We start from the raw sequence: 24,204 nt of genomic DNA on the forward strand, positions 1-24,204 counted from the left end.
CGTATTCCTCCACTCGTCAGCTTTGCACCTTATTTTGAAATGGTTGAGCAAAGTTCTCAGTAAAGTTTGTAAAGCTGGAAACACCCCCAAAGTAATCCTTAAATCAATTCAGCACGAGGAAACACCCCGAGCTCCCCTCTGCCCTGCAACCCACCCGGCGCCCTCCGACTCCCAGCGGTCCTGGTGGTGCTTCCAACCGGGTTTTACTGGGACACAGCCGACACCACCCACGGAGCCCCGGGCGATGCTGCAGCCCGTCAGGCAGCGCCCTCGGCCCCCGCTGGGGAGCCGGGAACAGCCCTCAAACACGCACCGCAGCGCCGGCTCGGTGGAGACAAGGGAGGGCGGCTGCCCTTCCCCACCGCCTCAGAAACACAGAATGAATTAGCTTGGAAAAGGCCTCTGAGATCACCGAGTCCAACCTGTGACCGAACACCACCGTGTCACTAGACCACGGCACTGAGTGCCACATCCCGTCTTTTCTTAAACACCTCCAGGGACGGTGACTCTTTCCACCTCCTCAGGTAGCCCATTCCAAAGTTTAATCATCCTCTCTGTGAAGAAATTCCTCCTAGTGTCCAAACTCAACCTCTCCTGACACAGCTTGAGGCCACGTTCTCTCACCCTGTTATTAGTTGCCTGGCAAAAGAGACCGACCCCCAAGTGGCTATAACTCCTCCCAGGTAGGTGTAGAGAGCAGCAAGGTCAGCCCCGACCCTCCATGGGAGGACCAGGACCGCCCCCCCTCCAGTGACGCTTCCAGAGCCCCGCCCCTATCGGATGGGTCCCGGTCACGTGGCCTCGCGCGCTCCCCCGCCCCTGCCGGGTATTTCGTCTCACGGCGCAGCGCGCGCCAAGTCCCACCTCCCGCGGGCACGGGCGCGGCCACGATTGGCCAGGGCGGTGCCGAGCCGGCCGCGGATTGGCTGGCGGGGGCGGCTCGCGACCGGCCGCGCGAGCAGCGGTGAGGCGGCGCGGCGGCGGTGGCGGGTGAGGCGCGCGGGGGGGGCCCGGGGCTCCCCTTCCCATGGGAACTCCTCTTGGCGCGGCCGGTCCCGGGCGGGGGGCGGTGCGGAGGGGGGAAGAGGGGAGCTGCGGCAGTGGTGCCGCTCGGCTGGCGGTAGGTACAGGCCGCTGTCCGCAGGCAGGGCCATACCGCCTCCCGCCGGGAGCGTGGCGGCGCCCGGGACTCGTCCCGGCAGGGCAGGGCAGGTGCCAGGCCGTGGGAGCGGCTCGGGGTGCCGGGGTCGAAGCGGTCGTGTCTACAGGCGAACTGCTGCGATAGGGGTGACAGGCCACAAGGAATAGTGTAAATAAAAGATAATCTGGGCAAGTTTGAGGGAGGATTTTTAAGGAGGCTGTGAAATACAGAGTTGATGTATAAAGAGAAAATGAGGGAGTCTGGTGCTTTTATTTCCCTTTTCCGTAAACTTACGCTGCTTGCTTTGTACACCTTTAGTGATGCTGCTGCTGGGCTCAGGTTCTTCTGCAGTGGTCATAAATAAGTAACTTGCTGGATGCTTGTTTTCATTTTGTTTAACAAGCTGTTGAAATTCCAAATATTGAGTGTGAGTAGATTTTGAACGCTGAAATCAACCGTAGTGCATTGACCTGTGCCTGACAGCGTCAACAGGACTTCATTAACATTATTTACATGCTGTCCTCAGGCAGCTGTAGGGCTCTGCAGCTCTTGCGAAGGCAAGACTTACAAAGACTAAATGAAAAGGAATTGCGTCTTCTGATCCCCACTGCCTCTTAGCTAGTTGATAAGGAAAAAAGAAGGCAGCTGAGTTATCTGCACATCATCTCTAGAAGTTTTAGTTAGTTGTTGCTGAGTCCAAATAACTTGCTTCGTAGGGGTCACTAGCTAAAATATGATTACTGTGTGTAGGAATTCAACATTGTTATAAAGAGAGATTTACGGGGGGAAAATTGGGTGTTTAAAATGCTTTTTTCAGACAAACACACCCTTTTGTTAATAAGATTTGCATGGTTTTGTTTCTTAAAGCTGCAGCAGAAAGAATAGTGTTCACAGCGATTACCAGGGAGGTCTGTCCGTCTGGCAGGGAAGCGTAGGTGTGTGGTTGTGTCTGTATCATGTAATACCACATGGTGGTAATGCCATCATGGTGAAGGGTTTCAGTTACCTCTCAATGGTATCACAGTGCACTGTGCAGGTATGATCTCTGCTGAGCAAAGGCTTTTGATTAAACTGGTGCTGAGACATGGATTTTTTTTTTTTCCTCTGTCCTCAGTTGACAAGATAGGTTAGCATGAGTGAGATGTGATGAATACAGTTTTGCACTCTCAGGTATATGTGATGGGGCTATGTTTTCAAGAAACCTTTAGAAAGTTCTGTTGCAAGTATGTATAATTTTCAATTCCTGCTTTAGATTTCATGCTGGTACTAGTTTAGATAAGCCCTTGATTGTCTCTGCAGTATTCACTGACTTTTGTCTGTCTCTGCATATCTTTCCAAACAGGTGTTTCTGAAAGTACTTGGGTGCTTCATTACTTGTGGCTTCCACACCAAAAATTAGACCTGTTTTTGGCTATGTGACCTCTGACAAACACATACTTAAATAACTTGTAACTGGTCTGCGTCAGTTTGGGAAAGGATCTGGTCCTTTGTCAGAGGATTGCTCCTGCCCCTTTGGCTGTTGCTGTGATAATGTTTTGTTGGCTTTATCTTTCTTTGTTACTTTTTAAATATGTTTCCTTATGGTTATAATTTCGTTAGATGAGCTTGGTTCATGTGTCAGCCTAAAAGACTGGGGAGATATGCTTGCCCTAGTTCTTGCTGAAATAATGAGGAGCCTGATCTTTTTGTGTTTGATTTTTTTTTTGTTGGTGATATTCCTTTGAACCCATGCTTCTTTGAAAATTTTTTGCTTATTTATGTTATACCCTTTCAATTTAGAGACTAGACCTTTAATTTTTCAGATTTCATGCCCATGTTTATTCTTTGTTAAAGCTGATCTGCTCCATCAAGCCCATTAAGTCATTCTCTTTTATTTTTGTGTGGATATTGAGTGAGAGAAACTTCCTTCAGTAGGAAAAATATGAATGTCATATTTCTTTTTAAGAGTGAGAACTTATGCTTTGAAAGGGACTTGGACAAATATGGAAAATATACATGGAAGAGTTTCAATTTAAAAGCAGTTGCATTTGATTTCTCTTTCTTTTCATCTTTCATGTGTAGGACTCACTAGAAAGTTCTTATGTACTGAATGTTCTTATTTACTGAATGTACGTGTACAGACTCCAAAGCCTTTATATTTATTTAATGAACATTTTGTAATTTAAAAGTGGTGTTATCTCTCAGCTTTGTAAGACTTGATATTTGATATGACAGTATTGAATGAAACCTGCAAAAGTGATTGGGAAGAGTAGGGGCAAAAGAGAGCTCAAGGAGGCTAAAATGAGAATCCCTACACTTGGAAATGTAGGCCTCTTAATTTCTAAATGAGGGAATTCCTGCATATTTCCATATCAGAAAGAAAGTTCTTCAGCATTGCTAATTTTGGGGTTTTATTTAAATGAACCCATGAAATTCCAATCCCTTTGTGCTTCCTGCAGTGAAATGTAATTCTTTGTGCTGTTGTTCTTTGAATCTCTTGGTAATCTTGTCTGTGACTGCTGCTTATGCTTGTAATAATTTTGCTGAGGCAGAGCAGAAGGACCAATTTTTATAGCAATAGTATTGTTACTCAGGGCTCTTTATTGTAGTAATTGAGTTGTGGAAATTTGGAGGGGGAATTCAACTTCTGCTGTTTTTAGTGTAGGTAGCACCAAGAAAACAGATGATAAATACCACAAGGGTCAGTATTTTAGAAGAGGTATTATTACTAAAAGCATTAACATTTAACTCCCGCTTCTGAAATTGGCATGTATACAGAGCAGGAGAGAAGAATTTGCTAACACTTTCATTCTTGCTGTCCAGCAGTTTCTTTTGGAATGAACTCTGTCCGTTCTTGGCACATAAACCAATTATGAAATATCTAAGTTTGGTGAAGAAAGGTGTCTGAATATAGTCTGAAAGAAATGAGTAGGAAGCTTGCCCCGGGGATAATTCTGTAGAACTAATAATTTTATAAAAATATCAAGCTAATTTACTTAAAAGCCTTTTCCTTTTAGATAACCGATTAGCTGGAGGTTTTTCAAACATGGTGGTTTTCCTTAGTACCATAAACTGAGGAAACTATTTCAGGAACTGGGTGGTACTCTGCACTCTTACAGACTGATTTCAGTCACTTTCTGCTGCAAAAGCAGGCACATCATTCACATCAGCAAGGCATTGATGACCCCAGTCTTAGGTACTTGAAGTATTTAGGCTACAGAGTTAAAAATTACTTATAAAGTGAACTATAAATATTCATTTTACTGAACTGGTTCTTTTGTTCAATGCATGCTCTTTTGTGCTCGATCATCAAAGTCTTGGAACCTGGAATTATCAAAGGTCACCTTAATGTTTTAGGGCAGGATAGGTGTTTTTGGACTATTTCCAATGCTTTGTGTCATCATGCTCCTTTTATTCCTGGATCTTTTGGATTTCACTGAACAAGTTTCTAAAATTCCTCAGTAATATTTCAGAAATCGCTTTGGCTGTTTTCTGTACTTTGCAAGGTAAAATTCTCTACATACTGGATGTTTATAACTTTTCAGAGCTATCTATAAACCATTCCACTATCTGTCTGTCTTTTCTACCATCCTCAAATTAAAACACTGAATATACTGACTATCCATATCTCTCATTGCTTTCTTTCCTCACTTGTTACGTTGTGGCTGTATCTCTTGTTTCTTACTGCCAATACATGTGTAGGACTTCTTTTATGTCTGTAAGCTGGAACTCATTTTGTACCTTAGCCTTTTTTAGCTTACTATTTCCTATTTATACTATTCTGTCATCCTCATACTATGCTACCTTTTTCTACATCTGGTTTATGCCTTTAATGGGTTGTTTTGCCAGTTTTTGTGTTGGTCCTTTACCTCTTTGCCTTTAAATTTCTTAAATTCATGGAAACTTTCTAAACCTCTTCTGATTTTCTCAGAGGAGGTTCTAACACTCTCTTTTTACTTCTGTCGGAACTGTTTCTGTTATTAAAGACTGGGGTATCTCAGTTGATCAGAAACAAAATAATACCTTTTCTTCACTTCCTGAAACAACACCTGCCTGACTTTGTCTGGGGATGTTTAAACTGATAACCTGGCTATCTGTTGAAGGAGCAATGTATCAGGATGCAGTCATTCCTTTTAGTCCTTTCACTTGCCTTTCTCAGCCAGCCCTGCCTTGCAGTTGCTCAGGAGTGTTCTGCCTTTTCTTCTCTTTTGTTTGAATGTCTTGACACAGCTTCCGTTTTTCTTCTCTTTGATTTCTACAGTACACGTTCAACAAGTCTAGACTTTGAAGTGAGGTGGAGTGTATCACATGTATCATGCTTTTGGATCAGGTTTCCCCTTTTAAAGGAGCATTCCTGTCTCTTCTATGTCACTGCATGTCTACAGTACCATGTAGATATGATGCCATATCTAATGTGGGGCACATAGAAAGAGTTGTGTTCTTCCTGTTTTAAGAACACAGCAGGTGCAATGTGATCAAAGATCCACACAGTCCATAATGTAGAATGTCTAAGGGAAGAATAACAGATGCCTGAAGGAATAATAGATCAAGTAGATGGTCATGCTTCCCTAACAGACTTCTCCAGAGTTCCATAAAGAAGTCCCTGTCTTATTTATTTATGATGAATGACTGTAGCTTGTATTCATGGCTGTTTGATAGGTAGCCTATTATTCTTCCCTATTGTTTTTCTTATAACAATTGCAATTTCCATTCTAATCTCGTGGTGTAGATTAGTAGTTTCTTCCTAGTTTATTCAGAAACAAAAGAAAGTTCTGTTGGGAAATGTATTTTATTATCTGTGGAGATGAGACACTTAATATCAACTTTTTTTTTAAGCCTGTCTAAAAAAAGATAACTGTAGAATTGCATTGTTTCTGCCAAGTTTCCACGAGAAGTAGGTTATTGCTAAGGAACCACAAACTGTTGAAAAAAAACTTGTGATGGAAACAGCGATGGTTTAACTGTAGGGCTTGTGGGCAGTTTCAAACAGCATCGGTTTTCCATCTCCTGGCTTTCAAACTTCCCGAGTACCGGTTCCTTGCTGTTACACTGCTTTAGTCATCACTGTCTGGGTTCAGAGTGGCTTCAGCAATGCTGTTGTTCATACTACAGATGTGTTGCTCGGGGTGGTTCAACAGAGTGTTGTTTCCAGCCTGATACACAAAACAAACGTAAACCCAAATCCATGGCTTCCTTTTCTGGTTTTGGTGGATACACTTCTCAGTGACATCCAAGTTATGACTGGTGTTGAACACAGCTAAAGAAAAATTATACTATTTTCACTAAAGGAGCAATAAAACCATCTTGATTTAAGTGAATGGGAGTGAATATAAATAGACGAAATTTGAAATCTGTCCAGCTTTATAAACTGCTTGAATATTTTCAATTCCCACACTACAGTATTTCCTGTCATTTTCTTGCATTAGTCATTTTTCCATGTTTCCTTTCTCTCCTTAGTTGTAGAAAAAAAGGAATAAACAACAACGCTGTCAGAGAATGTGAATCAAGAGAGGTGGTCAGCTTTCTGCAGTCAGTTCCTGCATAGAAATGAGTTTTAGATATGGTATGGCACTTGAATGGTAGTGCTGATCTGCACCTGCAGGTGTTCCATAGGGAAAACTCACTTGGAGTTGTCAAACACCATCATCTGTCCAAGCTCAAGTGAGCAATCATTTCCCCAACTTTTTAAATGTTAACTTTACAATGGTTTGATTTCTTTCCAGTACTTAAAGGGGGCTACAAGAGAGCTGGAGAGGGACTTTTACAAGGGCATGTAGTGATAAGACAAGGGGCTTTAAACTGAAAGAGATCAGGTTTTGATTAGATACGTACTGCTGCGAGGGTGGTGAGGCACTGGAACAGGTTGCCCACAGAAGCTGTGGATGCCCCATCCCTGGAAGTGTTCAAGGCCAGGTTGGATAGGGCCCTGAGCCATCTGGTCTAGTGGAAGTTGTCCCTGCCCATTGCAGGAGTGTTGGAAAAAGATGATTTTTAAGGTCCCTTCCAACACAGACCATTCTAGGATTCCATAAAAATGACCCTACTAAAAAGTCTTTGTTACCTGTACTGAGTAAATAAATGCCTTCTGAATGCCTTTGCTTTCCAGTACGAGGAATTGGTGTCATCTAATGTGTCTTGTTTTCACTGTTTCTAAAGCTTGTTTTTTTAGGAATACATGTAGCAGTTTACTTCTGTGTATGTTCCACAACATGCATCTAAAATTCTTGTGTCTCATTTCAGAACTACTATGGAACCTCGGCAGCCCTGTAGATTTGGAAGGCTTAAATCCAAGTTTGGAAAGGCCTTTTCCATTCCAGATGATTTGCTGGCTTAAGCGCTTAATTAGGATGGCATTTGAACAAGTTGGATTGAAGATGGAATCAGTAAGTATTTCAAACTTCCTTTATGTTTTCAGAAAATCAGGTATAGAAAGCACTTCATGTATTTTAGTTTGTGCTTGTCAGTTGTAGCAGAACAGTCAGTACTGATTCTGCATTGCTGAAAAATCATGAAGTTTACAACTTGAACACTGAAGTATTGAGTAATGTATGTGTTAAAAGAACTATGCAGTTCCTTCTAGCTCTAATAACAAACTGTTTACTTTGTAAACACTGCTTTTCATGCTGGACTTCCATGTGTGTTTTGAAGCTGAAGGAGAACTTTCAGTGATAAAAAAAATGTTTCTTGCTCTTACCTTGGAGATATGAAAAGCCTCATGAAACTGAGATGATTATAATTGTGCTATATTTACCTATTTCTGAAAGTGTTAAAATACATGAGAACAAGACAGCTGTGTTCTGCACTGGCTGAACAAAGGAATGTGCATGCGTAGCTCTCCTCTTGGAGGAAAGTGTGTATGTAGTTTTCTTTGAATGCTCAGCAGAGAGAGAGAGAGAGAGAGCTGCTGTACATGAAGTGCTTTGTCGCTGGGACCTTTAGGAAGCTATTTTGAGTACAAGTGTTGGCCCCAGTGCAGTAATCCCTGTAAGTTGTTAAAATATTTTAATGTTTTAACAATGGGGAAATCCTTAACAGCTATGTGCAGTGCTTACTCTGTATTATTGTGCTAGAACCTTTTATCAGTCTTGGGAATCTGTGGATAGCAAAACGTTTGTACATACCAAATTAAAATTGCCAACAAGAATCTGTATTTTGGGATTTTATTTGAACTTTGATCTGAGATTTTTATATAACTTTGAAAATTCAAAGTATAAGAATATGTAGCATTACCATGAGTGTTGCTGCATAATTCAGCAATTTCAGCCTAAATATGGAGAGGAGCGAGTTTTTAGTCTGTTTGTCCCCATTCTCTACTTATATCAAGCTTGTGATAATGCAGTTACATTTCCAAATGTCAGCTGTTCTGGACATTAGCAAAACACTGATGCAATAAGAGTGTATGACTAAGTAATATTTTGCAGACTTGCTCTGCCAGTGCTTCAAGTCAACAAGAAGCTGTGTGAACTTGGTTAGAGCAGTGCTGAGACTGTGTAGCTGAGCTGAGCAGTGCACTGACTTTACTTGCATACCTTGTGGCACAGTTTGCATGAAAATATTGTCCTGGCACATCTTGAATTACCAAAACTGGGTCATTCAAAGTTTTGGTGCACCAGGCCACTGTGGTTGAAGAGCCCTGAGGGCATTTGGGCACCAAATATTTTTGAGTATCTGGGTGCTAGTCAACATCTTGTCTGTGGTCTGAGCAATCTCTGAACAAGTTTTACCACTTGTTTAACATGCACTGCACTTATGTTGGTAAGACAGCATGTAGTCTGGGCTCTCTTGCTGTTGTGGAAATACTTCTGTAATTAATTAAGCCTTCCCTTGACTGGTATTATTTTTTCCAATGCCACATCACTTTGAGTCTATCTCCAACACTTCTGCTTCAGACACCAGAATCAGTTGTATTACTGTGGTACTGTTTGTCAGTGACTTTTTCTTGAAGGCTACTGATCTACCTGCTGTTTGCTCAGGCACAAACAAACAATCATGTGATAGTCACAAACTTGAGATCTTTGTTGGGGCAACCAAAGTACAGAATCAGTACTCTGCATTGAAACATTTGTGTTCAAATTTAGCAGATTATTAAGCAACAGAATGTATGTTTCATAGACTGAAAAAAAATAGATCTGAGTGGATTCATGGCAAAGTTGTAGTCCTGATGTGAGGATATAGCATAGCATATGTGCAGAGCACATTTATTTTGTCAACATTTTTACATTCTCTTAAAGCCAGAGGAAGGAAAGATACTTGTTTAGAAATAGGCAAAATGTTTGTGTAAAGTTTCTGAGATAATCTGGGGATAAATACCAGGAAGCATAAAGTTTTCTTTTTAATAGAGCCTTCAGCATCTAAGACTAGTGATTCTTGCTTAGCATATCTGCTGTGTATAGTTTAGCTGTGTGTTGAGTAACTCCCACAGCTATACTACAGTGCAATACAGGCAATACTCTTGTGCCAGATGAGGGTTGTTTCAGTATTAATAGCCTGGACTTTATCTAAGTGTTTGTTGTCAGGCAACCTTCTAACAGGATGTTGAGTTTGCTTGAAGCTATGAGCCTTTAAAATGTCTCAGTGGTAAATTCATATTTACAGCCATAAGTAAATACTGGCCAAGTTTTTAAATTACCATACAGTGTTTTAATTGTTTACTAACAATGTACCCTGTGTTAGAGTCTTCTCATCATTCTTTTTCTTCTTTGCATTGTTTTTGTTGCCTTTCCCTGTGCTGAAATCTTTCATACTTCTTTCTGGTGCTTTTTGCTTTTATTCTGGTTCATTTTGTAGTATTCTCCTAGGATTAAAGTCCCATTTTATTTCATTTCGTGCAATTATGGTAAATAATAGAGCAAACATTAAATACAACAAAAGAAAGGAAATTTAATCCCCGTTGAAACAATGTGGAGGAAATCTAAACTGCAGTGGAAACAGTTCTGATGAAGCAAGGTGTGTTGAGGTGCCATGGGTAGTTTTCTATAGGTGAATGTTTGGGTGGGGTTTTTTAGGACAAAGTTTCTTTCTTAGAAAAATTTCATTTTATTTTCCCCTTTTACTTTCCTTTACTCTTTAATTTCACAGTTACACTTTCATGTTTCTTATAGTTTAGTTCTTTCTATTAAGACTGGTAGACACTATTCTTGTTTTAGAACAGCTCTTAATTAAAAAAGAAAAGAGAGATATTGGGACATGTAGAATTACATAACTTTATGGAGTTTTCGATGATTGAGTGTCTTTTCTTGAAATCCCATAAAAAGAGCTGTCTGACCTGATGTAGGTTCTTTGTTGTCTTGAACAACAAGTTATGTTTTTGAAGATGCTTCCAACTCTTGAATCCTTCTGTGTTACCTGATTTATTGCTTTGAGTGTAAACTTAATGCAAAGGCTGTCTTGACCTTAAGTAGCCATAGCTATATTGTAATGACATGAAGAAATCTTGTATCAATTCAGGTATAGGATGTAAGGAGTTCACTGATACAGATTTCAGTGTATATACATTGTATTCCCTTCTAGCATGAAAGGAATAACTAAATACAGTTAGCACAAGCATAGTATTGAAGGATAAGGGAGAACTATTACAATATGATATAAAAATCCATTCCCTAACAGTTGGCTTCTTTTTTCTTCCCCATCCAGGTGCTTTGGTCAAGCAAGCCTTATGGTTCATCTCGAAGTATTGTAAGAAAAATTGGTAGTAACCTCTCTCTTATACAGTGTCCAAGAGTTCAGTTTCAGGTAGGTGTCCTCAACAGTTTAGAATATGTGTTTCACTATACTGATAAAGGTATTTGCTCCTGACTAGAAGGTTTGTAAAAGCAGAATATGATAAACTAGACATAGGAGAATTAGCCTACTTCAGTTCTTCCTGCTTCCAGTTCAACTGAATTGAAAAAAAAAAATTCATAAAAGAGAAAATTTTTTGAAACTTATTTCTATAAACAGTACTTACAAGCTAGGCTTAAGAGGCATGTAAAGATGAACAGTGTTAACAATATTTGGGAAAATGAACAACTTTATCAGAAAATAAGACATTAGTAACAAAATAACATGAGTACTCTGTTTGCTTTTGTTTAAAATACAAGGCTGTGTAGGTGAAAGGGGAGGGTAAAGAAAGAGCAAGGGTAAAAAACTCAAGGAAGAGAAAACCCATGCTTTTTATAATGAGTCTTTCAGGAACAGATGGGAAAGTGGAAGCTGTTACACATGATTTCTTCAACTCTGTGTTTGTATTAGGGGGGTAGGGGTGGGTATAGAACTGGAAAAATTTAGTACTTGACTTTCAAGTTGGGAGGAATGTTTCATGGGCTGAGCAAGGGCAGGAAGCATAAAGATGAATGGAGGGAATCATCTACCACACTAAGATGAAGTAATTTCCACACAGCTAATTTTTCAGTGTTTAAATTAATTTCTTTATCCTAAATGAAATGTAAGAGCAATATTTTGCTTGAAATTACAGTAGCAAAACTAGATAGTTAAGATGACCATAGAAGCCTTGTTGGTGTCATAGTAAAAGCCATTTTGCCTCTCTTAAATAAGTACATTGAGAAACGGGGGGGTGGAGGGGCAGCTGTCTCACATTTATAGCGGTTTGGTGAAACTTAAAAAATAAGGGAGGGGGATGGGAATTCGTGCAAGTGAGAAGGAGAACAAATGGTGTGCTGCATTTAAACTTTTGAAGTAGCAGTAGTAGTAGTTTTGCCAGCAATAGGGCTGCCTGTGCCTCAGATTTGAAAGGAAGTGAAGTCCTCCTATAATGTGTCTGATTTGCTGTACTGTAAAGGCTATACAAGGGAAGATCATGCTCATTTGCAGTTAGTTTGCCAAATACTACCTTCTCTTAATATAGTACATAAAAGAAGACATTTCTGGTTAATGTCCTTGCAAAGAACAGTAAGATATATCTGGTGAAACTGTTCCTGAATATTTTTAGTGTTTAAACAAACAAATAAATAAATACGTATACATGTTTTGGTCTGAATTCTGTTAAATATAGCATTTGCCTTTTTTACCTCTTAAAGAGACATTCAGTCAGCTTTGCATGCACACTAAGTCTAAGCATTCACCTTCTATTAGATGAAAGGAAAGGATCCTAAAAATAGAAGTACAGTTGTCAGAGTTGATTTAGTTAGAAAAAGGAATTTCAAAATTTGAGCCTTGAAACACATTAAAAGTTATATGGTTTATGGAGACATTAAACTATTTTAATATATAAACTGTTGAACATGTAACCTGATGCTAACATCTGTTTTTTGTGTCTTTATCTCAGCATTAAGATTCTGTAGTGAAGTTCAATCCTGATCTTGATCGTTTTCATGCTGTTGCAACTGATGCTTTCCTATAGCTGTCTCTTCCTCTTTCTTTCTTGCCAGCTTTAGCTATTTTATGAAAGGACCATGCACTGAACCTTGCTGTAAGTCACTTTATTTGAAAAAACAAATCAAATCTTACTTGCCTCATCTCAGGGTGCATGTATGTAATCACTGTTTCTAACCCCAGAGCAGCAAACTGTCCCCAAGTCCTCGTTTTCTTTATGATAAATGGATGAAAGATACTGAATGAATATCTCTGTAATGTTCATACTTATCTTCTCGCGTGCGTTTGTTCAGCTGGTCTGGAAAAAAAAGAATGGTAGCTTAACATTTTGATGTTTGGGGTCTGCTGACTGTTCTGTCTGTCTCTATGGATCTTGCCACAGTAAACATTTAAATTAATTGCTAAATGCTGCTTAAGTATTCAGTAAGAGGCAGCAGAGCTTACCTTACTACTTTAAATGGTTGATACAGTTCTTTTGTATGTCATATTTTTTAGGTTTATCTGTAGTCTTTAGGAAAAATAAACTTATCAGTATAGCCTAGGTAGATTCAACCAAACCTGCAGGAGTGTCTCTGAAGATAGTATCCTTCAGCTACAGTATCTCTGTTTTAGTCCCACGCTTCTCCTGTCTGTCTGATGGATACCTGATAACTCAGTAAAGTCTCCTAAGGAATTGGTGTGCACGTAGCAAACATCTGAATTTACTGGGCTAATTTGAAAAATCATAGGAAGTTCATCTTACTTGAAGAAGTATTTCCAAATGTCTAATACATAACTGTATTATTAATTTGAAACTAGAGAGTTTTATTCTGTCCTTAGAAGCATAAAAGTATTTGTTCTACTTTGCACTTTCTGGAGCAAACAGAAAGTGGGGATCCTGCCCTGACACGTCCCCAGGCAGCGTTTCCGTAGTGTAGTGGTTATCACGTTCGCCTAACACGCGAAAGGTCCCCGGTTCGAAACCGGGCGGAAACACTGGCGAGGCTGACTCTTTCTCGGGGAGTTGGACTCAATGATTCTTTATGCATCCGTTCCAGCTCGAGATATCCTGTGATTCCGTGACAGTCAAAACAGTTCAGTGTGTGTAATGTTCAGACATTCGTGCCGAGTCTGAAACCCCCAGGCGTGTGTGTTTGTGTGTCTGTGTGTGCAGCGTACAATCGGCAGAAAAAGCCTGTGCAGGACGAAGTGGGGGAAGCAAGTATGTAGATTGCAGAGAAAGAAAAGCAGCCTACTTTACTGATTCTTTCAGTTCCTGCCATCCAGTAGAACTGGGACTCTGTTTTCAGCGCTCTGTTCTCCATATCAGGTGCTGGCAGAGCAGTCGACAGAGTTTTCTTCAGCTGGAATTGACTGGAGGAATAGGGTAGTCACAGAGTTGTTTACAGGCAGGTGATGGTTTTTAAGAGATGGATGGATGTTGGCTTTTAACCTTTAAATTAAAAATCTTGCATTAACTTAAATTCAAAATCTACTGCTGTGGAAGGCTTTGTTGTCTTTAGGGATTGAGGAAAGAAACATCTGTATATGGGGTAACAAGCATATTCTGCTTACATATAAATATGAATAAAAAAGTAAGAAGAAACTTGTATCATAATATAACAGAAGGGTTGCTCCTAAATGTTGAATTAGAAGTTATTTATCTCACAATTCAGGAAATCTGGCAGTGATAAATGTATTTCCTTACTGTTGATTTATAAAATTATATTTGATTCAAGTATGTGTAGTGCCTTTATTTAAATTTGGCTTCAGTCTTCGAATGGTAATAGTTCCTCATGTGGCCATTACTGTCAGGAAAATCTGTATCACCTGCAAGAAGTGGCTGATGTATTACAGATTTTTAAAATTGCCATTAACATTAATACAAATGCTGCAGTCATGAAAATTTCAATTTATTTTTAAAAAGCAAAAAGCCAAGGACACATCAAACAGCAAAAATCCTAACATGCAATATAGTATTCTCTAGACTGTTTCAAAGAGAGGCAGACTGTAATGGTATTAGGCACAACTGTTAATGTGATAAACATATTACCATCTGTGCTGATGCTACCTGGAAAAAACCCTGTTGTTTCCAAATGATCTGATGGTGCCAATACACACTCCTGGGAACTGTGATAAAGGCTCACATACAAGTTGTGAGAGTGTGAGGTGAAGATGACTAATCTCAATTTCTAAAGCTGTTTGTAACAACTCCTGGGGAAAAAACAGCCCCAGTTCCACAACTTCTTTCTTCCTGGGACTTGTGTCTTTAGGCTACAACTAAAGTATGTGTGGATATTCTTGAGAAATGGTTTCACTGCATCCAGACTGCAGTCCTACTGTGATGGGTCTGCTACAAATTCAGATTAATGCCAACATTTTATAGTTGCTTCTACATAGTAGTTTGCCCTTACAGAGAGGATTTGCCTTGAAAATTGACCTAAGTGCTAATGGGCTGGATCCAAGCTGCCTTCACAGACTGATACCTACTACCACTGCCTCTGTCAGTATTCCCAGCTCTTGGTCACTGTTAGCCATAGGCAGCACTTGAACAGCTGCAACAACTGGTGCAGATTTGGCTGTGGATTTGTGTGTAGTGTTGGGTTAACAGTTGGGCTTGATGATCTTAGAGGGCTTTTCCAACCCTAACAATTCTGTGATTCTGTATAATACAAGAAAAGAGGGGACGTGGTTGTGTTGGAGATGGGTAACTCAAGGTGACAGACTGAGCAGAAGAAATTACTGAAAATTGGTTCAGTAGCTTTTATCAGCTGAGATACTGAGCCCAGGCTGCTCAGGAGTCCAGTGACTGTGTACACATGCCCTCGTCTAACCCGGGGAAGCAGAATTTCAAAATAGATTTGAAACCATTTTGTTGAGTCGTGGCTATGGAGCAGGTACTGATGGTCCGAGCAATTTTTCAAATCTTGGTTTATGTCACTTAGCTTGAAGTCTAAGAAAGGTTCCAAACTCTGGAGCCTTGCTCACCTTTGGCTTCAAACAGCTGTAAAGCTAATGGCCAGAACCATGCTGGAAAATGGTCAGTTTGTTTGGCACGTTGTAAATAGGATTGTTAGCAAATAGTGTATAATGTTATGATTGCATCCTACCTCTCACTCAGTCTTTGTGATTACTGAGCTAATAGAAATGGCTTCTTTGCCTGGTTTTGGCGTTTGTTCATGTGCTTGCTTTTCCTGTGCAATGTACATACTTCTTGTACAGAAATTCTGGAAGTTGTAGGGAAAGGGAAGCTTCAACAAAATTTCACTTTCAAAATAATACTAAATCAGAGCAAAAGACTTAAGAAGTACTGGTAGCCTTAGTGTCGTTTTTAATGACTGGTCATGAATGTAATTTTAAAACATACTATTTGAGTTAATATAGCAAACTGTGTGAGAATGTTGATGTTTGTTTGTCTTTAAGGTAACAATTTGCCTTGGATTTTTAGGGTTCAGTAGTTCATGTGATAGTACATGAACCTCTGTAAGGCATTCAGCAGACTAGATTGAATAGTTTGAAGTCAGTGAAATGGTTCTGGACCAAGCCCAGGACAGAAATAAGTGTGCTAAGGCTACAGATGTGTTTGTGCATGTATGTGTTAATAGTGACATGTAGCCTCAGTAGAAGTGTTGGATAAAATAACTGTGGCATGGGCTGGGAATGTTGACTCTAAGGCCTTCAATCTTGTCTTTAAAATTTAGCTTATTTCTCATGTCACGGAAGGAAACCGTCCTGCTCAACTTAGAGAAGATGCAGTGGCCTCCTTTGCAGATGTGGGCTGGGTTGCTGAAGAAGAAGGAGAAGTCTTTACAAGACTCAGGTATGTTTCTCAGATCTTCCCTCTGAAATCCTGAACTGAGAGGAAGAAACCTCACTTCTCTCCGATGAGAAGCTTTTGTGCATTGCAGTTAACTGAGGGCACTTGAATGCTGGGAGAAGAGAGAGGGAAGAGCCAGGGGTAGGGTCTTGAAAAGAAACAGGAGAAATTAGACTAACAGGATTGTGAAAGGACTGGTTTGAAAAGATACGGGACATTGGCTTTATACAAGGAAGACTGTGATTTTTATTTATTTATGTATTGCAAAGAGTTCCATGCAGTAGCTTCAAGCATCCTTGTCCCCACAGAGATGTCTGCTGTGGTATGACAATTGCTAACACTGGTTTTCCAGTTCTGAGATCCAGGGCAGTACTGCACAACTTCCTCATTAGCAGCAATGGTCATTTTGACAATCTAGTAATTAGCACATCGTTTTTCACCTTTCTAGTTAAGTCTCTGCAGTCTGTTAAGTACAATTGAAAAATTGTGGTTGGTGTTTCATCTCTAACCTTCATAACGAAAACTGGCAGGGAAGCATGTGAGCACATGTGTCCGGAATGGTGGGATAGGTACTGTTGTGTTGGACCAAGGGTTCTACACAGCACTGTCACTGCATGACATGGGTTGGCTGAAGGGATGAAGTTCTCTATTTCATCCTATTCAAATTGCTGCTCAGATTAGCCTGGAACAGAGGTACAGTTCTGTAGTGCAGAGGAGCTTTTTGTTTTAAATAAACTAACCTTCCAGAGAAAGGCAGAGATTGTTGGCTTCAGAGATTACTGGAGGATACTGTTCTTAATTTGAAAGCATGATATAGGTAGGTAATGACTTAGATGCCCTCCAACATGACTTGATACAGTGAAGCTTTGCATAACAAACATTCTGGCACTGCCCACATTAATTTCACAAACTCAGAGGGGAGTCACAGAAATCAACACTTGTTTGGGAAACACTATTTGTGAAGTCTATTTGATACAAAGGAAATTAACTGCCTAATACTACTTTTGTTTGCACAGAAACATTTTGTTTAAGGATTGAACTGTAAAGTTATTATGTTTAATGGAGACAACAGGGAGAATAGCTCTTTGGTGCTTCAAAGAACCTATTACAAAAGATGTAGGACTTGCATATTTGCTGAAACGTCTGCCTGGGAAGCAGGGAAGGGGGACAGATGGATGTGGGATGGGACTAAAATAATCCTGCAGATATATAATGACCTTAAGGCAAACAGTTTATAATGGAGCATGTAAGTGAATTACTTAGCAAATAGGAGTATTTCAATGTGCCCTGTTTATTATGTCTGTGCATAGTATCACTAGTGGAGCTAGTATGCATTAGGTGTTTTCCAAGCTTTTGAAATTCTGTTTCGACAAGATCACATAGGTGTTACTGTTAAATATTTATTCATGGTATAATTCAGTAAACAGTCTTGCAGCCATCGTTTTTCTTCTGTGAATGCAGTTTTATAGAGGAAGCAACTCAATGACGAATCATTTTTCCCCTACTAGTCAGAGCAGTAATGACAACTCAGGCATAATATTTTTCCACAGTGTTAGGTTCCAATCAAGACATTTCCTTAAAACACTTAAATCTGCCTTCTAGAAACTTTAAAGGAGCGGAATAGCTAAAAAACAAAGGGTATTTTCTGCTCAGAGCAGTAATAAGGAGTGAAGTGACCACTGGCTCCTTCCACCTTAGGGAGAGCAGGGAGGTGGCTGCTGTAGGAAGTATCCTGTTCTCAGCTTTAGTTACTCTCTATTCCTGTCTAGGTAACAACACCTAAATTTTATCATCCTTGATAACATTCAGTTTTCCTTGAACAAATTTCTGCAAGTTGTGCTGATGTTTTCTGTCAGTGTCATGGAAGACTCAAATCTGTATCTACGCCTGGTTTGAGGTGAGAGTTCATTCTAGCCTTAAATCTTGGCTCTTGCTTTAGGTGTAGCACAACTGCAGATTTAACGTGATGAGCATCCACAGCAGCTTAATCCATGCATCCAAAGTGATGGGGCACTTGGGCTGTATTAATCTGGAGCCTCTCTACACATTTCAAAAAGTCCTATCACCAGTCCCTGTTCTTACTCTCATGTTTGAATAAACAATGGAATCCTGACACGCCTGAGAAGTTTTGGAATTGAAGTTAAGGAGGATTGAGGTATGACCACCAAGTAATGTGGTCATATTTTGCAGTTTTAATGTTTATGATGATTTGTTGTCATCAATCCCTATCAGTTCTACTTATAGTATCATTAATAGTTTGTATTGGAAGGTACCTTTAAAAGCCATCTAGTCCAAGCCCCCTGCAATGAGCAGGGACATCTTCAACTCAATCAGGTTACTCACATATTGAGATAAACCATTTAACAATGTTGGTGTCTTTGTAAGGGCTTATGTGACTTACCTGAGCAGTTTTTCCATAATGCCTCAGTGTTTAACATGGCTTGAGCTTGGCTGTGTAATAAAGGAAGGCAGCAGCGTTGCATTTTCTTGTGAGAAGAGGAAGGAAGGTCACGGACTCTTTAAAACTGTAAGACTTTTTTTTCTCTGTAGTTCTAATTATTATGTTGGGAAACTGGATACATGACCCTTGCCCATCTACTGATAAGCAGCCTCTGCATCACTAAGCTGTTTCACATACTCCATATTTCCAACGTTGCTAGACTTGGGGATTGTCCCCTCAGAAGTAAAAAAGTACAAAAAATACTCTGTGAAACTAATAAACTCTTCCTACTTCAAGTGAATCAACAAGTGACTGTTTGCAGCCCATGGGGGAAAATGGTGGCATTTGAGGGCAAAAAAAAGATCTTAATTCCAATAAAATATACAATAGGTATGAAATAGAGAAATAGATTGGGGTGAGGGGGAACGTATTCCTTTTTTCTTCTGAAATGAAGGATTCTACAAAAAGCTGGCCTGGGGAAGAGAAGAAATACAGGTAGTGATGCAAACAGAAAGGATGAGAAGCTCTTATTTACCTTAAGCTACATAAGGTGTTGGTGGAAGTGATTTACATAAAGAGATTTTTGAAGTCAGGTTTTCAGTTTGTATTCCTGGTTTGTAGGTAACGGTGCTTTAGCTTTTATCTATTACAAAGCCTTTAAAATAGCTTGTGATATTTTTGTTACAGATCAGAAGTTTGGTCACAAACAGCCCAGCCTCCCTCAGGGGAACTACATCATTCCAGGAGGTCTCCATATAGACAAGTGTCCTTACAAAACCCACCGGAAGAAGAACCAGTGCCCAGGAGCGCAGTGATGGCAAATGAAGAAGCACTGCAGAAGATCAGTGCTCTAGAAAATGAACTGGCCACTTTAAGAGCACAAATAGCCAAAATTGTAACCTTGCAAGAACAGCAGAACTTGACAGCAGGTATTAAATTTGCTGTACTTTTAGCAAAAATTAGTTAATGGATTTGTCCCTTTTATAATTAATACTGTGCTAATTCATTTTTGTAAGATACTGCAACACTGAGCACTTCTCCATATTGTTTTTGTTAGTTTGGTAGACAGACATGGCACACTAATCAAAGGACACAAAACAGGTCTTGAAGACAAGTGATCTGACAGATTTTCCGTATTTCCCAGTATTCCAAAAGTCTTCATGTCTGTGTGTAAGTCTGCCAGAGTTCTGAATCTGTGAATGAGAGTAGTATTAAACAGCTTTCAGAGCAAAGCTCATGATAAACATGATGGCTTAAACCAAACTAAAAGAATGTAACTTAATTACTAGCACTGAAGTCTTTCCATTCAGTCATGAAATAAGCTCTCTGATATCATTAAGTATTCATACAAGATACTAATTATACTTTTGGAATATGTAATATACGTAACAAGGAACAGAAAAGGCAATTAAGTGTTTACTGGAATCATCTCTGGGATCAGACACATTGTCCATATGGAACCAGAAGTGGTGCATCATTTCTGGCAGTAAACAGAATAATTCTTTTCCTGAATCTCTTTCTCCTCTTTCCCTCACCTCTGACTGCTTTCCAGTTTTAAGTATTCTAAGACTAGTGGGAGATGGCCCTTGTCAACTGCAGATGACAGGCATTTGGTTTTAACTCTTTCCTGGAGTCACTTAGCAAGTACAGTTTTGTTTGTGTATAAAATCATATTCTGATTCTTCAGATGCTCTTGTTTAGCTTTTGTCTGTGAACTGATAGTAGTTTCTTTATTTTTCTTGACCTGCTCATATTCAAAACTATGAAATAGTTTTAAGGATCACATAGTTTCACTCTTGGATTTTAATTGTGGGGGGAACAGGGGTGTGTGAAATAACTAATAATTTATTTTTATTTTTCCCCTTTACCTCTGTTTATTAGGGAAGGTAAATTTTTATTTGATTTTATCATCTTTACCTCCCTCTTCTGGTAGAACGTGGTAATGATGCTGTGTCTTCGGCAGCACATAAACAGAATAGACTCCTCTGTATTATCTGTATACATACCTTTACACACTTTATAACCCAAGCTTCAAAACTCTGATTTGATATGGTTTTCGTGATTTGTTTAAACGTGCATTTGAGCAGAGGTTCCTTCATTTATTACCTAAACTGTACAGGAAACTTGAAATCAAGATTATTGTGAGAATCTCAATCTTCAGCCAGATGAGATGATTAGGTAAAAATCCTTAACCTTGGAGAGCTGGTATGAGGTTCAACTTGGGCACTGTTTGAACTCTGAAATTTATGTTTAAAAATCTGTTATGGTAATTTCATATTTGTGATGGTAAGTAGGAAGAAACATTGCTCACATTTGGCAGATTGTGACTTCCAGCTCAGTACCTGCCTCTTACAAGAAAGTGAAATACTGGTAACGGTAGAACATGACCCTGAGATAAGCTCAGTTGGTTAGAGCACGGGCTAATAATGCCAAGGTTTGATGCCTGTATGGGCCCTTAACTTAAGAGTGGGACTCGATGATCCTTGTGGGCCCCTTCCAACTCAGAATATTCTGTGATTCTGTGATAACTAAAAGATGTCGTGACATCCATCCCACTGCAGTAGACGTGAATGCCCCTAGAATTTGAACTGGAAATTTAAAGGGCGTTTCTCACTCTTCCAGAAGGATTTTTATGTGGCTTTTCAGCTTAGGTGGTTTAAGAATTAAGAAGTTACGTGACAATCTAAAGGTGGCAGAGGGGAGGCAATTGAAGTTATTACAGTGATGTTCTTACCTGGGAGTTCCAAGTAAACTGACGTGTAACACTCGTTTCGTTTGTAGTTGGGTCGAGTCCACTTGCTCCAGCTGCTGTCCCTGTTCCACCTCCACCACCGCCACCTCCTCCTCTGCCACCACCCCCTCCCTCGGGTTTGCAGCAGAGCAAGTCTGCCATTGATCTCATTAAAGAAAGGAAAAACAAAAAAACGAACTCTGGCCAGAGTGTGATGGAAAACGGGCCAAAGAAGTCTGAAGTACCAAACATGCTAGAAATCCTCAAAGACATGAACAGTGTGAAACTACGCTCGGTGAAAAGGTAATAAATGTAAATAAGTATCAATATACTAACATTTGCATTAATGATTTATGACTTGGAACTACCTCAAGGTGAGACAGTTGCTGATGGAACATCTGACAAACAGAAAGCAAAAGCATTCACAAGTGGTTAAGTTTTGGACTGTGTTAATGCTTCTCATTTTCTTCTCTAGATCCTCAGAAGGTACAAAACCTAAAGTGGCTGACCCTGCAGATCCTGCAGCACTAATAGCAGAAGCTCTCAAAAAGAAATTTGCTCATCGATACCGAAATGACAGCCAAAGTGAAATAGAAAAAGTGATTCCAAAGACTGAAACAAAGACACAGACTGAGGTAGTGCTGGTGAGTACTGTGATTCTGAACACATGCTTGGATTAAATTATAGTTGTGAAAACAAAAGTATGTCTTTCTGCCAGCACATGCAGTTACCCACAAGTTAGCATCCCAATCCACAAAACCCTGTGAAGTACTGCTGATATGCCAGGAGTTGTGGCAGTCCTATGTTTTTAGTTTCAAATCTTAGGACTGTGTGCTGTCTTGGCCCTAGGTTTAAAAAGTCCTGTTACAGTTTTGTCATTTTTATTTTTTAAACAAAAGTGTTTTCTGTTGCCACAAGCATGTGATATTCTGAAAACTCCATTGCTAAGGGCTCATACTGGAATCAAATATGAACTGTGTTTGCCTGCTACTACCACCAACCTTAACTATTCAGACAGTGGAGGTGAAACTTTGAAGCAAGATCCTGAACCATGTCACTATTCCTAGGAATGCAGAAAGAAAATTGTTCATAATGCCTGCAGGATCTTGGTATAGGGAGTTTCTTCTAATAATCGGAAATGCTGAGTAAATAAGAGCAGTTTCTTAATAGTGTGAGAATGTTAAAGTAAAACTGTATTTAAAATCCAAATCATGGCACCAGTTAATGACTTCTATTTCAGATGGATTTGAAACTGAAGAGGTTTTTAAGCAGTGAATGTTCAAGATACAAGTTTATAGCAATGTACACTTACTTACTTAAAACACAAGCTGGTATAGATCAGTTTTGTTTGTAAGCAATACTTGAAGCCTTGTGCTATGGAACCCTTTATACATTTGAAAAAATGCAGATAAAACTCCAAAAGCTGGATCACCTCTGAATTGAGTTTTAAGGAAAATAACATTCCCAAGCCACAAATCTCAGGACTTTTGAGTACTTCTGCTAATTGATGTTGACTTACTTGCCTTCTGGTTTTGGCCTTTAAAGGTGTATTTCTGTAATGTTCAGGCTGTTCTTCACAACTAAAAGGCCAGATATTCCCTAGAATTAATCACTTCTTTCCCCAGCATCTCTGGGGCTTTAAAAAAAAGAACAGAAGTTGGCAATGTTTATTTAGACAGAGGTTTTTTATGACTTTCTAGTTTCAAAATTTACAGTCCACATTTTGAGATTAAGGGTCAAGTCCTCAAGAGCTAAGGAAATTGCAAGGTTTTGCTAGATGATTTATTACCTTTAATGAGGTAATAAAATCTGTCCATCAGTTACTTACCAGTATGTACCTTCTTTCTTACATCAAACTTGTATGATATCTTTCTGTGGTCATTCTGAAAAGGACTTGCACAAAAAGGCAAAGTAGAGTAAGAACAGAAATACTGTAAAACTGGTGCTAGAGCAGTTGGTTGTCAACTTGTAAAGATAACTACATCTGTCTTCTTTTCTTGCTGTGGCAGAGTGAGCTGTTGCTAGTCAGAGCTGCTCCAGCAGGTCATTCATTAGCTGCCTCATCTGAGCAATTTCAGTCAACTGCTGACACAAGTTTTCCTTTACTTTGTGAAATCCACGGGCAGAGGAGCAAGATGATAGAGGAAATTATCTCTGCCCAAGTTCTGCTTTTACTTACAACTCGGATGGACTGTAGTTCAGCAAGGTTTCTGTTGAAAGCAATCTGAACATGTTTCTGGTTTCCTTTTCAGTTTGGGCCGCACATGCTGAAGTCCACAGGAAAAATGAAGACTTTAATTGAAAAATCCTAGTGAATTCAGATCACTACGCGAAAGACTGTTGAGCTCCTTTCTCCGAAATATTTTATGTTGCAAATAGCACTAGTACTGAGTGGTCTCTTTCTTACAGCACAGAAAGACTCAATGTGAAGTAGAAGTGAGGCACTAAACGTGGTTGTATGTGATTTGTCAAGGGGAATAAATTGGACCATTATACTCAGGTATTAATTTTGCAGTCAAGCCTGGCTTTCCCCTCAGACTTACGTGGTGGATTTAGTTTATTAACACTAAGTTATATATACAGCATTCTTTATGCATAACTGACCATCTTAAAAATCTGTGTACATGTTAATGATGATGGTGATACACCCTTAAGTTAATATCAGTTATTTGAGCTCTACCTGTAACTTGCACTACAATGTGTAATTTGATACTGAAATTTTCATGTTGAAGCCTTTCTTTTAAATTTAACTTAAGCAAAATTTTAGCCCAAAGAAAACCTGGAGGCACTTTGCTTCTTAGTGAAAC

General features: G+C 39.6%; 1 protein-coding gene and 1 non-coding gene across 4 annotated transcripts; both read left to right on the forward strand.

The window, feature by feature from the left end:
- The first annotated feature begins 918 nt into the window (after nt 1-918).
- MTFR1 (mitochondrial fission regulator 1) lies at nt 919-23,778 on the forward strand. Of its 3 annotated transcripts, none has more exons than XM_051771187.1 (8): nt 919-990; nt 7,361-7,503; nt 10,754-10,852; nt 16,111-16,229; nt 19,354-19,595; nt 21,448-21,700; nt 21,873-22,041; nt 23,650-23,778. In XM_051771187.1, the coding sequence occupies exons 2-8, from the start codon at nt 7,438-7,440 to the stop codon at nt 23,707-23,709; spliced, it is 1,008 nt and encodes a 335-aa protein (XP_051627147.1). In that variant the 5' UTR covers nt 919-990; nt 7,361-7,437; the 3' UTR covers nt 23,710-23,778. The 3 variants fall into 3 exon arrangements, with proteins under 3 accessions (XP_051627147.1, XP_051627141.1, XP_051627154.1); XM_051771181.1 differs by having other exon boundaries at nt 941-964; XM_051771194.1 differs by lacking the exon at nt 919-990 and adding an exon at nt 1,009-1,120.
- TRNAV-AAC (transfer RNA valine (anticodon AAC)) lies at nt 13,333-13,405 on the forward strand. Its single transcript has one exon. It is a non-coding gene; the product is annotated as a tRNA-Val (tRNA).
- Nucleotides 23,779-24,204: the final 426 nt, after the last annotated feature.

Source organism: Manacus candei, unplaced genomic scaffold (genome assembly GCF_025592945.1).
Source record: "Manacus candei isolate 608988 ecotype Guabito, Panama unplaced genomic scaffold, ASM2559294v1 h1tg000008l, whole genome shotgun sequence".
NCBI lineage: Eukaryota > Metazoa > Chordata > Aves > Passeriformes > Pipridae > Manacus > Manacus candei.